General features: G+C 36.6%; 1 protein-coding gene across 3 annotated transcripts in view; it reads left to right on the forward strand.

The window, feature by feature from the left end:
• Window positions 1-20,297, forward strand: part of NALCN (sodium leak channel, non-selective) — a 275,342-nt gene that overhangs the window by 141,862 nt on the left and 113,183 nt on the right. For all 3 annotated transcript variants that reach the window (XM_060769568.2, XM_060769570.2, XM_060769569.2), the window contains one exon: window positions 19,149-19,280. In XM_060769568.2, the coding sequence (XP_060625551.1) occupies window positions 19,149-19,280 (132 nt within the window). The remainder of the gene's footprint in view (window positions 1-19,148; window positions 19,281-20,297) is intronic.

Consider the following 20,297-nt stretch of genomic DNA (forward strand, 5'->3'; position numbering starts at 1 on the left):
TTAGATTCAATGGCATATTACACTCAAGTAAATATGGGTATTTTTCATTTGTATTCCAGAGAGAGAGAAGCAAACAGTAATAGCCCTTTTAAGCTGTTTAAAACACCTTTTCATATTTTCAAAAATAGGACCAAATTCCTAATAAAACTAGATAGGTTCTTAATGAAACTAAACAGAGTGTGGTAAATGACAAAAGTTATTAATGGGGAAGAACACCATATAGGAGAAGCTGCAGCAGTTTGCTTTTGTCTACTGAGAAGGGCAAGATTCTATTTTTTCTCCTTTACCCACCCCACCCCAAATTAATTAAGGTCAACCCACTTTTGCACTTTGCAATAACGTGTTCAGGCATTTTAAAAAACAGATGAAAAATTACCATATATAATCATGTATAAGTCACCTTGTGTATTAGTCAGGGGCATGTATTAGAGCCAAAATTATGTGACCCATAGAGTGGTAAGGAGTATTATGTATGAAGAGAAAGGTCTTGTGCCACTCAGGGGACCAGTCACCCTTGCCCACTGCTGTCATTTTCAACTAGGGAATTCAGAAAAGCTAGAAGCAGCATTGCAGTAGAGAAAGTAGCAAGGAAAATGCTTCTTTCAGGTTCTCTTCAGATGTAATAAGCTCTTGCCTTTTGCCACTCTATTCAGAGAAGGGGGTGGTTCCTTTTTTGATAAGAATTAAGGTACAATTCTTACATTGACCTGTGAAAAAAATGACCTAGGTTTTTTCATTAGACTGTTTGGCTAACATTTCTAGGCTTATACATGAGTATACACAGTAATCAGGACAATCCCTGCCAGATCTGGACAGTTCAAAGGTATGCATTTTCAAGTTGTGATTTTGCAGCATGATTATGCCAAGGGAGGGTGTTGAAATCAAAATGAAAGTTTAATTTTTTTTAAAATACTTGATGTCCCTAAGATTCAGAAAACCTCTTGTTCTTCATAAAGAAGATCAAGACAAAGAAACAGGATAATACCAAAGGCCTTTTTTATTCATGATAAGGCATCTACCCTGAAAGTTAAAAGTGATAGAATGCAATATTTTAAACACTAGGTGCAGCATGCTTACCAGAGCTGGGAAACACTTAGCTATATGATGACGAATCGACCAAATAAATGAGAGCTGATTTCTCAGTGAAGGAAGGAGAATGAGGAATAGATAATACACTGTTTTCTTTCCGTATCCTATAATAGCAAAAACAGAAGACAGACTGAAATGACTTCCTCAAAATAAAGACCTATTTTGAAATTCATTACACTGGGTGAGATTCCAACCGCTTCTTCATTCTCATAATGGCTGTGCCACAGCAGTTGGATTAAGCTGATGTTCAGTGGAAATGGGCCCTATAAGCAAACTCTTCCAACTTCTTTATTGGTCTTTCTAATGGAACTTCTCCAAAGAAGTAACTTGGGGCCAACTTGCTTCATTTTTATAGTGTTCCAACATGTTCTAATATATCTTTATGGTTCCCTTGGCAGGATCTGTCCAATAATATGAAATGCTTTCATTCAGGGTCTAGATAATTAAAAAATAAATGTTGCCTGAGGTTCAGCAGACTCAGTTCTCTGAAAGTCTGTGGACTATTGTGCACATAATGAACAACATACAATACAGATCATAAGCCTTAAAAATAATAACAGGGTTGGTTTCTTTTATAAATACTAGTTTGCCAGTAGCCGTATTGATTTGGTAGATAAAGTCATGCTGGTTGGAGGATTTAGCAATTTGTAGTCCCAAAAAGTTACATTTTCAAGCTCTTGTATTCTAGACACATGTAATACACCAAGAGTATCTTCAGTCATTGATATCTCATTTCAATCTACTGAAGGCATTGCAAATTTGGGGGGATTTTATTGGAGACTGCAAGGTGTTGCAGTTATAAAGTTGTCTGGTAGCCCATTGGAAAAAAGGTTACACTCATTTTTGAAGTCTTATTACAATATTGCAACTAAAAGGGTGCCACTCAGTTTTGCTTTCTTACATATGGTGGTTTTTAAATTCTCATATTCTTTTCATCAAAAGTGTGAAGAATTTTGCAAATTTGAGAATGGTTGTTCTCAAAACCAGATTAAAGTCAACATTAATTACAATTTCTACTTACTTACCTAAGTAATTTCTACTTTGGAAGAAACCAATTTAGAATAGAGTAGGGGAATGTGTGGTCTTCTAGGACTTATTGGATTATAATTCCCAGGATCCCAACCATTGTACCCACCACATGGGATTGATGGTATTTGAACCCCAGCAATACATATATATATATATACATATTGCCCACCCTGACTGTAGGAATATAATGAGTCTGATTTTGACTGTGGAGCAGGCTTACACTTTCTTACTTCTGAATGGCTATTGCTTTGATACTGTTTATCTGTATCTGGAAGAAGAGATGAGCATGTGGGCTTTTACATTTTTTTCTTCCCTTCCAGGGGTGTTCACAATCTTTATTGCCAGAAAGATGTGTAAGATACCAAAATAGAAATGCAACCAATTATAAATACATATGTTCTTTCTTTTCTTTCTTTCTTACTTAGACAATCCCTCGTTGTCAGAGAATGATGGCCTTCCAAATGTAGTGGCTTGGTGGTAGATACTTAGGTGACTCTGGAGCCCTATTCTTGTTGTAACCTTGGTTTTGGCTTTCAGTCTGCTGAGGTTAAATAGTTTGCCATTTGTCCAAAAGATGAATTCGACTCCAGTGGGAAGCTTCCCAACAACAAGATGAATTAACATAGCGAGGAAGATGGAAAATAAGGTTGGGGCAATAACACATCCCTGTTTGACACTTGATTCCACCTTAAATTGGTCACTTTGGGAGCCTTTGCTGTCCAAGTTCCTCCTTTATTTTCTTTGGGCTTCGACATTTAAAAGATTAAAGAGCATTTGCTTATTTACAGTTTTTGTTCTTGGGACAGTGACAGAACAGTTCAGTAGACTTTTGCTCAGATGTGAGGTTAGTTCAGTGGAATCTGAGTTTGACTAGTTGAATGGAGGAGGGGGCAGCCATTAATCAGCTAATTTAAAGCTTATTTTCACACCTCTGCTTTATGCTGTATTATTCCATTTGAAATCCACTCCTGGCAGCCTCATGAGGATAGCTGTAGATGTTCTCTATTGCACCATTGCCACATTTGCACTTTAAGAGCATCATTTGTGTTGTTTTTAATCAGCATTAATGGCTTCATTACTGACTCCTGCACATCAGTCCTGACTTTGTAATTGCTTTGTCTATTTAACGGGGGTGAAATGTATTTTACAAAAACAAATGTATGTAGTATGTATAGCACTACAACAGAATAACAGCAGGATGTGTTGTAATGTTATGATGATATAACAGGAAACACAAAGACATCGGCAATCAGAAGGGGAGGGTTAAGTGGGGTTTAAATGTACTAGAGAAATCATCTTCCCTGTCTCAACACAGAAATGGTCTGGGGCTCCTCTGCCAAAGATTTCTTTTGGAATCTTTGAGAAGTGTATTATTAATAGCTTATTTTCAGTGTAGGAAAAACACATTTTCAACAACCTTGCAACAGAACACTGCCTGGAAAGCAACTGACATTGTGTGATGAGGATGAGACAAAAGTAAGACTAATGCATTGCTGTGGCAGTATAGTAGCATGGTGTGATAATGCCCACAGATTTTATATATCCACCCTCATAGCCAACACTACCATTTGACAGAGTGGCAACCACTTTAGTCAACAGATGTTGGGACCCAAAAGTAAAATGTTAAGAAGATAGAGATATGTGTACTGTGAGTTCTTAGCTGGAAAATGCTGTCTCATTGATAATTGCAAACATAAGGTTGAGTGGTAGGCCTCATTGGCCTTTGTACTTGTAACTAAGGAGAGCAAGAGTTGCTCATCTGCCTCAGGCAGAAAAATGTATAAACCAACCCTGTCCATCTCCTTGCATTGTAGAGAAGCTGTGATTGTTGGGATCACTGGGGAAGAAGGCAGTGTAATAAGGAAAGGGAGCCTCTTGATACACCTTCATTTTTCACATTGGAACATGCTAACCTGAAGGTGTTTATGGGCTGCAACTTTCATAATCCATCATTATTGACTATGATGGCTATTGCTGCCAGGGGTTGTAGGCCAAAAATATTTGAAGGTCCACAATTGACCTTCTTTGCTTTGGAATAAGACAGTGTCTGTTTAAATAGCAATTGTCACTAGCTTCCAACTAAATTTCTTCAAGACAAAAACAATAAATGTAAAAGTCATGTGATACCCAAATATTTGTTTTAAATGTTCTAACTCAATCTGGTTTTGTGGTCATGCTTACTTAGACTTAGACTTTTCTGTATTACAGAAATAAACATAGTTGAAATGACAGCCAAAGAGTTAACACCAAATTTCACTTAAAGTGCAATTTGAGGTATACTTTGATTGTTTTTAAGACTGAACTTATTTTAAAGAAAAAGAAATACCAAGGAAAAGATGTTGAAGCTTGTAGCACCTGTAGCAACTTTCTTCCTTTTTCTATATTTTAAAAAATGCAGAAGCTGCAAGAATGTGCTAGTTGGTCTTCATGCTTCTTCAGATGTTCATTATATCCAAGTCTACCATTAATGGTGTCTCACAAAGGTGTTCATTTTAGTCAGCAACATGCTTTGATTGCTGTCATTGTTCCAAAAAAGGAAAATTCTACATGGCAACTTAAATGCCTGTTTTCAGCATGATGCAGTTTGAAATACTGGTTGCTGTTAACTCTGCAAATCAAGCCTTGTGGAAAAAATTAAAATACTCCTTGGACTCTGTGACATCAAAGTAGCTCAAAACTAACTTGTAAATGTAAATTCTTGACAGCAGAACCAACATATTAACCCTCTAGCAAAAACAATTCCCAAATCAAGGATGACAATTTTGTTCAGTTCACATCATTTGTTAGAGGACTGCTTCACATTCTTTTTAGCTTCCCAAGAGATTCAGTTTTTCTAAAAGAAACTCATGGTAATGGAGATATGGTCAGAAAGGTAGAACTGATGTTTACAGTACAGAAAAGATGAGAAAATTACTAATTACTTCAAGAGATGTAATTCTTTTAAGAGAGATTCTAGAATTATCATATATGACTTAGCCAGATCCTTTTGAGAAAAAGAAACCACCTAAAGTCATATTGTGTAAGTTTATGTTGCAGAAGAGTGGCACTTAATGTATGCCCTTCACAAGAGGAAAGATTTATTGGTAGTGATTCACGTGGGAGAAGCCAGTGGAATGGTAATTTGTGAATCCATAAGATACATAACCGACTCACTTTTCTGTTGCTTTCCCAATGGTGTTGAGTGTTGTAACACATTACTTCTAGGCTCTATATAAATATAAATACTTTGTGTTCCTGTAAATTATGTCCATTGTTACAAAGGAAAAGTGTCTTGATTCTGGTAATCATCATATAACCCCTTCAGCACTCCTTCACTCATTTCAATTTATAAATCTCTGCCTTGATTTATTTTTTTCTAGTAAAACAGGTGGCTAAATTGCTTGTTAGAATCTTTCAAATGTGAGCTTGTTCTTTTTTTTTTCTTGGTGCAATACTTAGACTTTTCTGTATTACAGAAATAAACATAGTTGAAATGACAGCCAAAAAAAGTCTCATACAGTACAGTGAGACTGTCCATGGTTATCCACAGATTTGATATCCAAAGTTTAACTTACCCTTGTTCAAAAAATATCACTCCTCCTGGAATTGTTTGTGGGACTCTCTAGTGACCTCATCACATGGAGGTCCTTGATGCAGGCAATCCGTAGGGCAGTGGGGCAAATCATGGGACAGCGGGGCAAATTTGTCACCCAGAGCCCTGCATCTGAACACAAGTAGTCTCTCATGTTCCCATCAATGTGATAAAGGAAATAAAAAAGCAGAAGAAAACAAAGAAACTTCTACCAATTGTGGAAACTATTCTCCTTTGTGGCTGACAAGGACTGGCTTTAAGATTCAGGACCTGTTACCTGTAAAGAACCTTTGCTCAGTGATAGTAATTTCATAGGCTTGTTGAGATCTCATGCCAGATCAGAAGACACTGACCTGCAGAAGTCATGGGTGGTGCTTCACGAGTGGGAATGGGGAGGGGGCGGAATTGGAGAAACAATACATGTATTTCTATTTTTGAATCTTGAAGATTGTATGTCATTTTTTCTCATTTTTTTTGTCGTGTCAGGAGTGACTTGAGAAACTGCAAGTCGCTTCTGGTGTGAGAGAATTGGCTGTCTGCAAGGACATTGCCCAGGGGATGCCCAGATGTTTTTGATGTTTTGTCATCCTGTGAGCTCATCTGTGCTATCCCCAGATTCGAACCTGCGACTGGGGTTTAACCCACTGTGCCACCGTGGGCTCCATTTTTTCTCATAAATTACAATAAATATATAAAAAAGAGAGAAGATACTGACCTGAAAGGTCATATCAAAACTGCAGCTGTGTGAATGCCCAAAATACTAGTCCTCAAATGCAGAATGAACTAATTAATATTTGTGGTGATAATATAGTAAAAAAATGTTGAAAGATATAATGCATCTTTCTGTTTTGACAGATGAAACTTTGGAAGTGACTACCTCAAGACAGTTATAGCTCTCAGTAAGGTACATTGGTGTTGAAACTGCAGGAATAAGAGAAGACTTTATATACTTTGTGAAGATAAGTGATATGACAGGTGAAAGACATGCAGGCATTATTTTGAAAACACTGGAAAAATGGTCTGAACTTGCAATAGTTGTGTGGACAGGGTTATGATAGAATTGCTTACATGAGTGGCCATATTAGTAGTGCAGAGGGAATTACATTGCAAAAGTATCCAATGGCTGTATACATCCAATGCAGTGCTAACTCACTAAATCTAGCCTTAGCAAAGACTTACAGCATTCCACCCATCAGAAACTGCCAAGGAACAATATCATCTGTGTGCAATTTCTTCAGAGCATAATCCAGAAGACTGGAACTATTTAAGCTAAATATAAAAGGTAGTGGCTGAATCTACACTGTCCTATATCCCAGAATCTGGTCCTAGATTATCTGCTTATCCCAGATTATCTGGAAGTGTAGACAGATTTGTTCCAGTTCAAAGCAGATAAACTTGGATCAGATCCTGCAATATAGGGCAGTGTAGAAGGGGGCTATTTCTCTGAATCAAGGGCAAATAACCTGTTGTTGCTTCATGAAACCTGTTGGGTTGAACAGCATGATGCAGTTTTATGTTTTGTTGAGCTGTACAGTGTTGTGGTGAGAACACTTGAAGAACTAAAAGAGAGTCCTCTATACAACAGTGAGACTTCTTCCCAAACTGGATAACTTTTAGCTGTTCTGAATGCTGAATTTGTAGTAACCATATACATCCTATGAAAATTTCTGTCATCATCCTTCAGTTTAGGAAAACATTACAAATAATAGATATGGGTATTTTCTGTAGTCTGCAACATGTTGACAGTCTCTTAGAAAAAGCCAGGGAGATGTGCACAGAATCTGTGAAGAATTTCACGAGATCCTTTACACAGCAAGATCAGTGGTGAAGTCTATGGGTGGAGAAGTTTGGATTCCTTGTACCTGTTCAAGGCAGACTTGTAAAAGCAACATTCAGACAATTCACCAACACCAGTGGAATATTATAGGCTAAATATGTACAACAGGGACGACCTAGTTACAGTGATCCAGGCTACGTTCATCTCAAGACTGGACTACTGTAATACCCTCTACATTGGCCTTCCTCTGTCGGTGATCTGGAAGCTCAAGTTGGTACAAAATGCAGCTGCTCGGCTTCTTGCGGGAATTCCGATGAGATGCCACATAACCCCAATCTTACTACAGCTGCATTGGTTACCAATTGAGCACCGGATCACTTTCAAAGTGATGGTACTCACCTTTAAGGCCTTGCATGGTCTGGGGCCGATGTACCTGAGGGACTGCCTCACCCCCTACCAACCCCAGAGATCCCTCCATTCTGAGGACCAAGATCTATTAGAAATTCCCAGTGTCAAGACCTTGCATCTAACAGCAACCAGACGCAGAGCCTTTACAGTAGTGGCACCATCACTCTGGAATACTCTGCCACCTGAAGTCCGTGCCTTGCGGGACTTATCAGCTTTCCGCAGGGCATGTAAGACATACCTGTTTCGACAGGCCTTTGATTGTTGATATTGCTGTTTTCAAATTGTTTTAAATTGTTTTTAAATTGTGTTAGATTTTAGTCATTCTTGTAAGCCGCTCCGAGCCCCAGGGGAGTGGTGGCATACAAGTTCGAATAATAAATAAATAAATAAACCAATTTCTGGACTTTTTCTGCAATCAACTTCAAGAAAGGTTTACAAGGCACAGGGAATTAGTTCAGGAACTGCAAGTGTTCTCCCCTATTAATTCTGGCCATTTAAAATCCAGCCTGAACTTTATAATGAATGACTTCAAGATACTGACATGCTGATGGAAAAGTCTGACCTGTAGTGTAGAAAATGGAAAAAGATTACATCTGCAGAAAAACCATCAGATGAACTGGAAGCATATCTTGACTGTGATAGACAGCATTTCTGAATGTGATGAAACATCGGATTTCTGCGACATTGCCAGTGTCAATATCTACAAATGAAAGGTTGTTTTCAACTCTTAAATGTTTGAAGTACAATGGGACAAAAAAAGACTGATTGGGCCTGCAATTTTGTCCACTGAAGTTTATTGATGGAGCCTGATTTCTGTCAAAGTGTATTGAAACAGTATTCAGGTGCTTCCAACAAGCATTGTGGTATTCTTTTGTAACCACTAAATTACAAATTAAGAGTCATTTTCAGGTTTTTTAGACTTGAAACTTTGTAGTTAATATTTAATTAAATCTATATAAAATATAGAATGAGTTATTATTTTGTGTTATCGACCTACTCTTCATGATTTGCTAAAAAAATAAACATTATTTCACACACATTTTTTTTTCTGTTTATAGACCTGTATCATTGTTTTCCAATTGCTTCCAAGCTGAAGTCTGCATCTTTTCTTCCACATTCAAAGACATTAATTGTTTGGGGTATCGATTTCTAAAAGACCACTTCTTCCCTTATTATCCTATCCAATGTTTGAGAACCAGTGGCCCTTTTGCATGACCCTGAGCCACTAGGTTGGTGAGTGTTCATGAAAGTTTCCCTGGTAAGTGGTACCTCAACTGGAGAACTCCCTCCTGAGGAGGAAAAAAAATAGACTGGCTCAATTTCTTCTGAGTTTCCAACTAAAAAACTGTTTTATGTCACATAGCCTTGAATTATTGAAACCAGGGATGGTTTCTCTGTCTGTTTTAACTCTAAGGAGATTTTTTTAAAGGTATTTTCTTTAGAAATGCTTTACTCTTTTATTAAATAATTTTCTTATCTGTTTAATCCATATGTAGTAAACATTTTACATAATGGTTTTATCTGGTGTACATCACCTTGGGTGCCCTGGCAGATTGAGAAGCAATAAATAAATACTTTAAATGAACAAAAATCAATGAATCAATGCAGTAAGCAACTAGTTATATGCATTATCTAAATTCTTACTTACCACTGAATTTAATGGAAAGTCCTCCAGGCATCTGTTTTACTCTGAGTATTTCCATTCATCCCTGTTATTGATTTGTTTGTGTAAGTATACCCTTGATTTCATCTGCCCCTGGTTTCAGGCATCAGTTTACAGCGGATGACATTTATTGGCCCTAATGTAGTGCATAGTAAGTACATTTATACTCCATTGATTTCAGTGCAGTTTAATCAATCTCACAACTACACACACAGCATTATATCTTTTGTTACTTTGTTAAAGGAGAACTATGACGGCTGCTAGGATGAAGGTCTGCTTGTTGTGGCATTTTAAAGTAATTTCATCATTAACCACAGAACATCAATGAGGCATATAGTGTAAACACATGTTGTGTTCTGCAGAAATAAGTACATTCCTGTTGCAAGACAAAAGCTCCATATTTTTGCAAGTATAAACTAGCCCATAGAGATCTATATGTAGTATCTAGAAGAATATCCAAATTAGTTTGTTCAGCAAATGTAAGAACCTGGTAGCATTTCAAAGACTAACAATAAATGAATTATTATTCCTGTTGTTGATGTTTATGATATAGATTCACCACTTAAAATTTTCTTCTTGGAAAAAAGAATTATCCTGGATAAAATTGCAAACAAAATGCATTCTTAGATCATAGAACTGTACTTGTTTCATTCATCTCATATCACTGCATCTTAATTTACATTCCAAAATTTTCCCAGGAGATTTTATTGATTCTGTTGGGAATTTGCAATTAAGAATTTTCATATCATAAGTGCAGAACTGAACTTTGCAGTCAAAGAACTTTACTGAGTGGCCTGAAAAATATGTTTGATGCAGATAATTTGAGTGGGGGGAGGATCCTTTGAAGTTAACTTCAATAGAAACATTTATCAGAAAGGGGGAGCAATGGTGAATGATCCCCATAGCTCAGTGATTTTAATGATACTTATTTTGATAAAATGGTTGACTTTAGTCTCATTGACTTCAGTGGAATTAAAGTGGCTAAAGAGAAAGAATTTTGCCATAACTAGGCTGTGTGTTAAGCTACTTGTTTATTGGTTAGCTACTTTAACAAAGTAAATATAATCAAACTTACACACACACACACACACACACACACACACACACACACACACACATATATATATATATATATATATATAAATTTTATCCAAAATGTTCAGAACATTAAATATTTAAATTAAACTTTAAAATACAAGTATGGGCAGATAAAATGCATAATTGTTAAATCAAAGGTAAAAGAGGAGGAATAGGCTTCAGAAGCAGGTGTTTGTCCATTTTTTGCTTAACTATGGACTTCTGAATCTTAGTTCCAAAGCCAGTTCATATACACTCATGTCTCATGCATGCAAATTTGCCCCTTTCCTCAATGAACCTAACTTTCTGTTTGTTAAGTTTATGGTGGCATGCATATTAACCAAATTGTGATTCATATAGCAATGTTATCTCTAGCCACACTGCTATCATATCCGAAATTTGATATCAATTACCGTTGAAAAGAAAGGTGGGATGGGATGGTAAATAATATCATGAGTCCCCATGATTATGTGATTGGGAATTGATGTGTGTACTAATGGGGTAGTTTCCCTATCTGTTTTTAACTCTGTCCTACAACCTTGGCACATTTAGACCAATACAATAGAAAGAAATTTTAGAAAAGTGCATTTTTTCCAAATAATACCTTAAATTACTATGTGATTTCTATAAAGGAATGAAAATGCAAAGGGTATTTCACCAAGCATTCAGAGCTACACTGGCTTCTTTGTAAGGCAAAATACGTTCATAAAAATAATGCAGAAGGAAAAAAAAGTTGACAATTGTGGAGTCATGGGCATGCATTTTGAATCAGATATTGTTTTTGTTACTGTTCAATTGATCTGGGGGATTCTGATGCAGACAGTGACCACTCTGCTCTATTTGAGATATTCAGTAGTAACTAGCTTTAAAACTATTTAAATTTGAAAATGTGAGATTTCGAGAGGAAGGACAAGAAGGAAGAACATGTGATGGGATTTGAGAAATGATACAATTTGGTTTCTAATGCAACAGGACATGACACCATGGATATCTGACACTCCCATTCCCCGCCCCCACTCCCCATGGGATAACTTCTAAGACATCGAGAGACTAGGGTTTGAATTTCTGCTTGGTCATGGAAACCCACTGGGTGACCTTGGGTAAGTTATACTCACTTGATTCAGAGGAAGGAAGGACAAACCCTCTCTGAAAGAAAATTCTGGTGATAGAACCCTGTGATGGGGTTACCTTAGGATTGCCATAAATCACAAATTATTTGAAGGTACACTACAGAGAGCAGGATTTGAATTAATTTGCAATTTTCAAAGAACAGTATCTTTCAGTAATGCACAGAAAATCTAAAATAGCATGAGGCATAGAGATTGCATTTAGCTAGCTGATGGTGAAGACAGAGATGTATTGGGAAGATATCAATCTCGAACCATCTGAACTGGGAAAGCTTAACAAAAAGCTCATTTTATGGCTGAATACACAATCTTCTTCTTTTCTCTGTGTTCCAACATATGCACTGAATCCCAACAAAGTCTATGTATATCTGGAAGCCAGAATGACATGAAACCCTCAAACCATGAACTTACTAAGATGATTACTTCTAAGTGATGGGACGAAATGATGGTAGATTCCATCAATGCAGCACAGTAAATTTCTGGGTCATAGTCTTCATTTCCAAGCCTTAAGTACAATTTCATATCTTGCCTTCCAGCCAATATATATTCCTTTTCCCTCTCTGATGAGAACTGAGATTTTTGAAATACCAATGTTCTATATCTGATATCAGAGTCCTTGGTTATTTGGATATTGCAAACCAAGTATATATACCGCTATTAGATTTCACTTTTAAAGTGTGTCCAGAAGTTGCTGCTGCTATTTAAAAAACTTATAATTTTTTGGTGTATTGATATTTAGATTCTGCATAAAATGTGCTCCGTTCCTAGATTAAATCACTGAATTATGCAAGGAGAAATAGATAGAGATAGAACAATGATGTCTCAACATAAATTCCATGATAGTGGTCTTTGCAAAAATGGGAGGAGGGAAGGAGACATGGAACAATGGTATTTCCATGTATTTCATAATGCCATGTTAGATTTCAACATCTGTTTTGCCGGGGTGGGGGGGGGGCAGATTATGAAAGATCAGATCTGTTGTTGTGCTTATCATTGTCAGAGGTCGTGTCAGCCACTTGAGAACTAAGTCAAGATTCAGGAGAAGACATATTGTCTGGTTTTGTGAGGTTTGTTTCAGACTGATTCAAACATTTAAGTATTGACTTCAGTCATACATTGCCCATTTTGAATATAACATATTTTGTTTTATTAGCCCAAGACACCTACTAGGTTTGTTTTTGTATTAACAATGTAAATCTTATTCTTTTCCATTCTCACTTGAATAATGAATTACTGAAGATGTTTCTAAATGCTAAGTGAGATAGAAGTCCTGCATATTTTCATTGATTTGCAGTATTTTTGTGAAATTTTAATTCATGTAAGAATAATGATCTTGTGCAAATAAAATCCAAAAAAGTTTGTGGTAAAACTGTTTTACAGTGTTTATTGATATATCAAGAAATCCTTTCACATAAACCATTTTTTACATCCCTACTCTGCATATACAAATTGTTGTTTCCCTTCCAGTCTAAATTTGGGTTCATATCCTGTTGTTATGAATTATGTAACATAGGTGTCCAGTTTGTATGTCAGAAACTGTAATACATTAAGCCTGGATATCTACACCAAGATGGAAAAAGAATATGAGGAAAGAGGTGAATAGTTAGGGGAACAGTGTCATGGGCACAGTTCCTGTTTAACATATCCAAGCCCTATATTCTCTTTAAGATGGCCAGAAATTCTAATTTGCAACATTACAAAGTACTGCTCAGTATAATGTAAGAGATCAAAGTTACTAGATTAAAATTATGTCTAAGAGTATTTGAAATAACATGGCCAAAGTCCAGTTCTTAATGTGAGGTGCAGTAGAACCAATTCTTTTGCAATGTTTGTCATGTTTGTCCTTTTTTATTCTGGAATATAATCCTAAAATAGTTTAAATTTAGAACTTGATATTTCACAGATTTTGTAAATTGTACAGCATATTGCATAATATATTCAGTGGTTTTGCTTTTTGTATTTCAGTGGATAGTATGTTTTTGTTCTGGCTTTCCTTCTCTAACTTCTTTTTTAGATGTCTACTAATAATATACAAAATATGTCCAGAACAGGGCAATTATAGAGAAGTCCATTCTCCTACATTGATTCCAAATTTTAACAGTTGTTTGGAAATCTGAATATTTGTCATATTCAGTTAATTTATTTCCACAGTATCTGTTCTGTTAGCGATTAGACTATGAATTTAACATCACAGAATCTTCATTAATATAAATTAATTATCTGATTATTTTCCTCCTACTGGAGCATTTAATGATCTCAAAGCTCGGTCTATTTTTATATGGAGTTTTACAAATGACTATAGCAATTTTTGAAAGGAAGGGATTCTAGTCTTATTCTCTTGCAGTTAATAAAAGAGGAGATTATTATTAAACTTTATTAAACTTTATTTGTACCCCGCTAGCATCTCCCAAAGGACTCGATGCAGCTTACAAAGGCCAAGGCCACAATAAAACAACAATATAACAATTACATATAAACCAAAACAAATCAAAAACATTAAAGCAATAACAGTGAACAATAAAATAACACATCGTGATACAATAAAAACTAGGCTGAGCAAATGTAATGGATACAGATTAAAAAGTGCTGAGTGATATATAAGGATTTTTGGATAGGTGCAATGTGTGGACAGTCTTAATCTCTAATAAAGTGCTTTTGGGACAAGTTGCTGGAATTTTCCTATTGTATGCAGATTAATGTAGATTATGGAGAAATCATGAGACCTTCCTTTGAACTTTCAGATTTTTATTATTGTTTTAGGTAGCATTTTGAACCTAGAAATTTCAGGGGTATTTTATCTAGCAGTATTCAGATGAATTGCTTGTTACTTGATTTCATAATTCACTGGACTTATGATTCAGCATAGGGCTGCTAGAACCAGCATATTAGTTACTTCAGTTCCTTGCATGGTCATCAAGGCTTTATGACTTCATATATCTAAGATGAAGTTACATGTGAGGTCCAATGGAAGGGAAGATGTTTCCTAGCAAGTGAACATAAGGGTGGCACCTTATGAATAGTTTTTATCATAACTGAATGCAAGAGGAAATATAGGGTTTTTTCTAATGTGGCAATGCTAGACTCACAGAACTTTAGAGCTAGAAGTAATACAAAGCACCCTGTAGTCCAACCTCCCACCATTCAGGAATACAAAACTCAAGCACTCCTGAAAAGTGCTCATCCATCCTCTGTTTAATGATCTCCACAGATGGAGAATCTGTTACCCCTAAGAATCAATTCCACTGTGGAACAGCTCTTATAGTAAATAGTCTTCCTGATGTTTACCTGGAAAGTCTTTTGTTATTTTAATCCAGTGGTTTGTGCTCTGGTCTGTGGATCAAGATCTAATCAAAGTATCAACCTGAAAAATCTGTAGCATGTCCCAATAAACAAGATGGAGGTATGGAGATGGGATTTTGGTATTCAGTGTCCAAAGCCTGTACAAATTGTCTTAGCACATTCATTCATGCAAGCTGTCACTGTAATCTTCAAATACAAAATAACTGAAAGTGATAAGTTTCCAAAAATTAACAGTAGAATCAAACAAGCAACAGACAGTTCAGTAAACAAAAATGGCTCTCAGCAAGGTTGCTGGAACCAATGCCTTTATCTTTATATATTGTGTTTTGTAAGATATGGGCAGAAGGTTTTAACATCTCCCTTCCTTCTACACCACCAGCTGGCTCCCCCTCTTATCTCTCAATCTTACTTTACTCATCTTCTAATTTGTATGTGGAAACCAAGGTAATTTAAAAGACAGACCTTGAAAACATTATCCGGAATCCCACAACTAGCATAGCAATAATAGTTGGGGTTTTTTAAAAAAAATGTTGTTCAAAAAAGTAAACTTTCCAAGTTCTTGTTACACGGTAGATGTAATTTACTGAAGGAATACCTGAGTGGAAAACTCTGACAAAGGTCATTTGTTTTTCACTCAAGAACCTAAGATAACTGGGTCTTGTTGTTGTGGCAATGAGTCAAAACCCTTCTACAATGTCCAAATTATCAGAGCAGATGATCCCCGTTATCTGCTTTCAACTGGATTATATGAGTCTATACTGCCATATAATCTAGTTCAAAGCAATTAATGTGGGTTATATATGGCAGTCCTCAGTAGACATAGTAAATATTTATGATTTTTACTATGCCTTGGTCAGTTCAGTACAGACTAAGGACTTCATCAGACAGAGCTGGGGAAAAGAGGGGCAAGTGAGGGAAATCATATTCTTTGCATGACATTCTTTCTTTTAAAAAGAAGGAAATTTTACTTATCCCATCACACAGTATCATCTTCGCCAAGCTCAACCATCTGCTTATAGGAGACAGAGAAATCATTCTTAAACCCCACTTCTTTCCATGGGTCCTTTCTTATCCCTCCCAATCTCCTTTCTTTCAATCATGGAAATCTGTGTTGCTTCATCTATGAACTGTTTTAGAAGTATGTAGAAGGGGAGGAGAGATCATGCATGTGATGAAGTCACATGACTGTAATCAGTACAAATGCTATTTGAAGATATCTAAATAAGAATAATTGATTTTAAAACAATATTTAAAGAGCAGTAACCAAAATGAATGGGACAGAGAGATCCTGATGAGTACAGAAGACTCTCTGTATCTATAATGATCAATAATAATAATAAATACTTTATTTATAGACCGCACCGAGGGGACTCAGAGCGGGTTTGCTGGGGTTTGGTTCCAGGAACCTCCTTCTCTGTGGATACCAAAACCCATGAATGGTCAAGTCCCATTCTATACAATGACATTATAAAATTGTGAATAAACCAAACAAATATTAGAGAGTCTTGGTTGGTTTAATCTGTGGATGCAAAACCTATGGATATGGAGGGCTGACACCAATGACTAGGAGAATAGTTAAACAATTTTATTAATGCCTTTTATGCTAGAGTACCATCTAATTCATTTTCATATTGGAGTGCAGAATATTGCTTATGAATAGAGAAAAATGTTAATCGAGATTTTCAAGTTTTACTTTGTAGTTTAGGCAGAATATATGTGAGGAAATTGTTCTGAAGGTGGTGATGTTCTAGCCATAAGTAGAAGATAATCATTTTAATGTGTTATTATTGGGAACTATTTTCATGGTATCTTTCAATTTTATCATCTACTTCTGAGTTTCTCAGAACTAAATTATGGTTGTTGAAGGGCTTGGAGCTTTTTTGTCATAAAAGCATTGACACAGCATCTGTGCTCTTCCTGATCCATAAGCCAATAAGAGAGGGCACATTTGTTTGAAAATGCAATATTATTTCGTGGTTTCTGGGGCAGTTTGGGATGCTTTCTTGTAAATTCTTAGAAAGGGAAAGGTATCTGTTGCTAGATTCATTTTACATAGGTATCCAGTGTAAATTATCTTGCAGATGATTGTAAATTATCATGTATTAAACCAAAATGTATAAAACAGATACAGTCAGTGCAGACAATTTACACAAAATCCTCTGTTCTTCTTTTGAGTAAATGCATCTAAGAGCCAAGTGAAAGATCTATGTATGTTCTTGATATTGTATTTTGCCAGTTGCTGGCATTTTCTGATCCACTTGTACACATTCCCTTTATTTTGTAGAAATGTTTTTCATTGGATGTGACCATGTAGTACAAATGAGACATTTTCTTCTGTTTTTTAACCACTTAAGTTAATCTTGTTAGAATGCAGTAGTTTCATTTCAGAAATGCAGTAAAAAAAACTAGGACAACAAAAATTGTTTGAATCAATATGGACATGCCACTAGTTTTACCTACCCGCACCCCTGCCCAAACCCTACTTTAAGGAATGAATCAATTTTTAGTCCTTTAATCTTGTAGTTGCACAATCATTTAGGACTGGGTTGACAGGCCAGTTCCTGGATTTGAAGAAGGGCATGCAGCCCCATAAGGTCCCAAGACCCTACTCCTGCCATGGAGGACACATTTGGGATGATAGTTTGGATATAGTTTCTTAAAGCACATTCCAATTGTGCTTCATACTGAGTCATGTTTCCCAAGCATTTCTGTGTTATTTCAGCTTGCAATTCCAGATAAATATAAAAGGGGGAAATGGAAGACAATCTTCCTTTCTGTGAATTTCTAGTTTGATCACATTGTAGATGTCTTTATTTATCCAAATGCATCCATCTTATTGAGAAAGGCCTATTACAGGCTGGCGTATGCTTTTAGAGAAATTGCATATTTTATCACCTGCCCATCGTCCTCCAGATGTGGAACAAAGTCACCTGATTAAGACAAAAAATAACTTGCTGCAGGGGAGGGCAGTGATGAGGTGAGCCACTAACCCACCCTCCAAATTTGGTGGCTGATCTTTAAGTGCCCCAAAGAGAGACTAGAAAGACATTCTGATGAAAAATTTTGTAGACAGACAGTCATTTTACTTAAGCAAAACAATACGTCTGAGAACCACATATGTAGGGCTGATTGGGGTAAATTGTAGGGGTGATAATGAAATATGATGTATATACTCAGCTTGATCAGTTTATCAGTTTTATCATGTCTTATCATATGTATTTACTGTATTATTATAAGTGTCTTATTTTAACTTTCTACATGGAGTGTGATCAGGTCTTGTCAGGTCTTGTTGTTCTGTTTCTTATTGTGATATGGCCTAAGGGCTAATCAATAGAATTACTACTACATAAAAGAAGTCTACTGTGACAGTCTACTTCAGTGGGTCCACCATATACCCAAGGGATTGGTTCCAAGACCCCTGACAGATACCAGGAATTTGAATGCCCAAGTCCATTATATTTAGAGTTCATATAAAGCATGAGTGTCATTGAATCCCTTCTACCTCAACACCTCACCTCATGCGGGCAATCCAATGTCAACTGCCATGCAAACAGTCCTGGCCTCCATTCCCCACCCTGACAAACTGATCCTTCTCTTTCCCCATCTCGCTCCCCCAGTGGCTGCTTTGTCCCCAGCAGGGGAGTGCCACAGAACAATTACTTTCACAATCATCTTATGAGGCCAATGGGTGGGGTGGAGGAGACATCACTCCTGCCTTTTTTCAACTTTGATTTCTTTTTATTGTTTTGCATCCATAGTAGGTTGAACCACAGATTTAAAACCTGTGGACACAGGCTAGCATAATAGCTCCTTGGAGTCTCAGAGCAAGGTTATTCATGTTTTCATATATATCAACCTACCTGCCATCAATCTGCGACTTTATCCTTTCAACGGAAAGTGCCTACAATTAAACCTGAGACTTCCTGAGTACAGAGCATTTCCTCTACCACTGAATAATGATTCTCAGCCTATTCAACAGATTTTATTGACGACTACTGGTGATTCTGGATGAAACATCTATTTCAAATGAATGCTCTCTATACTTAAGATGTTTCCCTTTTCTAGTAAAAGCTTTCTCTGTTCACATTCAGTTTTTTTCTTCAACAGAGAATGATGAGATCCTCAATTTTCCATATGTTCATCTTGAGCATGGTGGCTGTGGATGTCATTGTTGCTGCTAGCAATTATTACAAGGGGGAGACTTTTAAGAGCCAATATGATGAATTCTACCTTGCAGAGGTGAGTGCCCTGAAATTTCCAAGACTTATTCAGCAACTGAGCCCAGGCAAATGTCAAGCAATGTGCAAAGTCTATCATTTTCATGATTATTGTTCAAAAGCACAGTGAGAAGTATTTCCTGATTTGTTCAAGTTCTCTGACTATAGCTCACAAGCCTTCTGTACAGTTTTCTAAAAGGCCATTACCTCTCAGGAAATGTCAGCAATAATAAGATTCAGCAGGAGAGTATGATCAACAGGCTGCACCCAGCCATGAATTTCAACAAGAATGAAGAGTCTGGGGCTTTTTAAATTTTTATTTTAAAATTAAAAAAAGAAAAAAAATCCAAGGTGTACCTGATTTTGTAGACAGACAGTCATTTTCATATAGAAACTATCCCTTGCTTCAAGGTGTTTTCAGCAATTCCTGAATCATTCCTATATAGGTACCACTTACCTTGCACTTGTATTACTTCAATGTTTAAAAGGAAAGAAGCCTTTTGGCGCCTTAAGGGCTTATTTGGCACAAGCTTCCAGAGACCACAACTTCATTTTTAGATTGAAATATTTTGCTTAGGTGTGACTCCTGAGTTCAGCATTCAGATTAATAGTAATACACATAGATTATGTAGCAAGAAGACTTCAATGCTGCAGTTTTTCAGATGGAAAGGAAGCTTGGAACTTTAAACTGCAGTACATTAGTCACTCGATTCCTGGAGCTTATTAGCAGACTGGGTGGAAAATGTACTCCTGGGTGACATCTCACACTTTCCTTCCACAGTCATCCCCTTCACCACACATATGCAGACACATACAATTCCTTAGAGGCATAGCTACTATAGCACAAGAAGAGATGACAGCCTGCTGAATCGTTCTTGCCCAGCTGTTCTGTGCAGTGCCAAGGGCTGCCTTATTGCATTTCATGACCAACAAGAACTACCAAAAAGCTCACACCAGGGACGCCTATTTGGGTTTTCTCTTGTAAATTGCAAAGCCCAAAATACTCTTACCTTCAAGTATTTAAAAAAAAAAAGGATTT

Source organism: Anolis sagrei, chromosome 3, assembly GCF_037176765.1.
Source record: "Anolis sagrei isolate rAnoSag1 chromosome 3, rAnoSag1.mat, whole genome shotgun sequence".
In the NCBI taxonomy this organism is placed as follows: Eukaryota; Metazoa; Chordata; class Lepidosauria; order Squamata; family Dactyloidae; genus Anolis; species Anolis sagrei.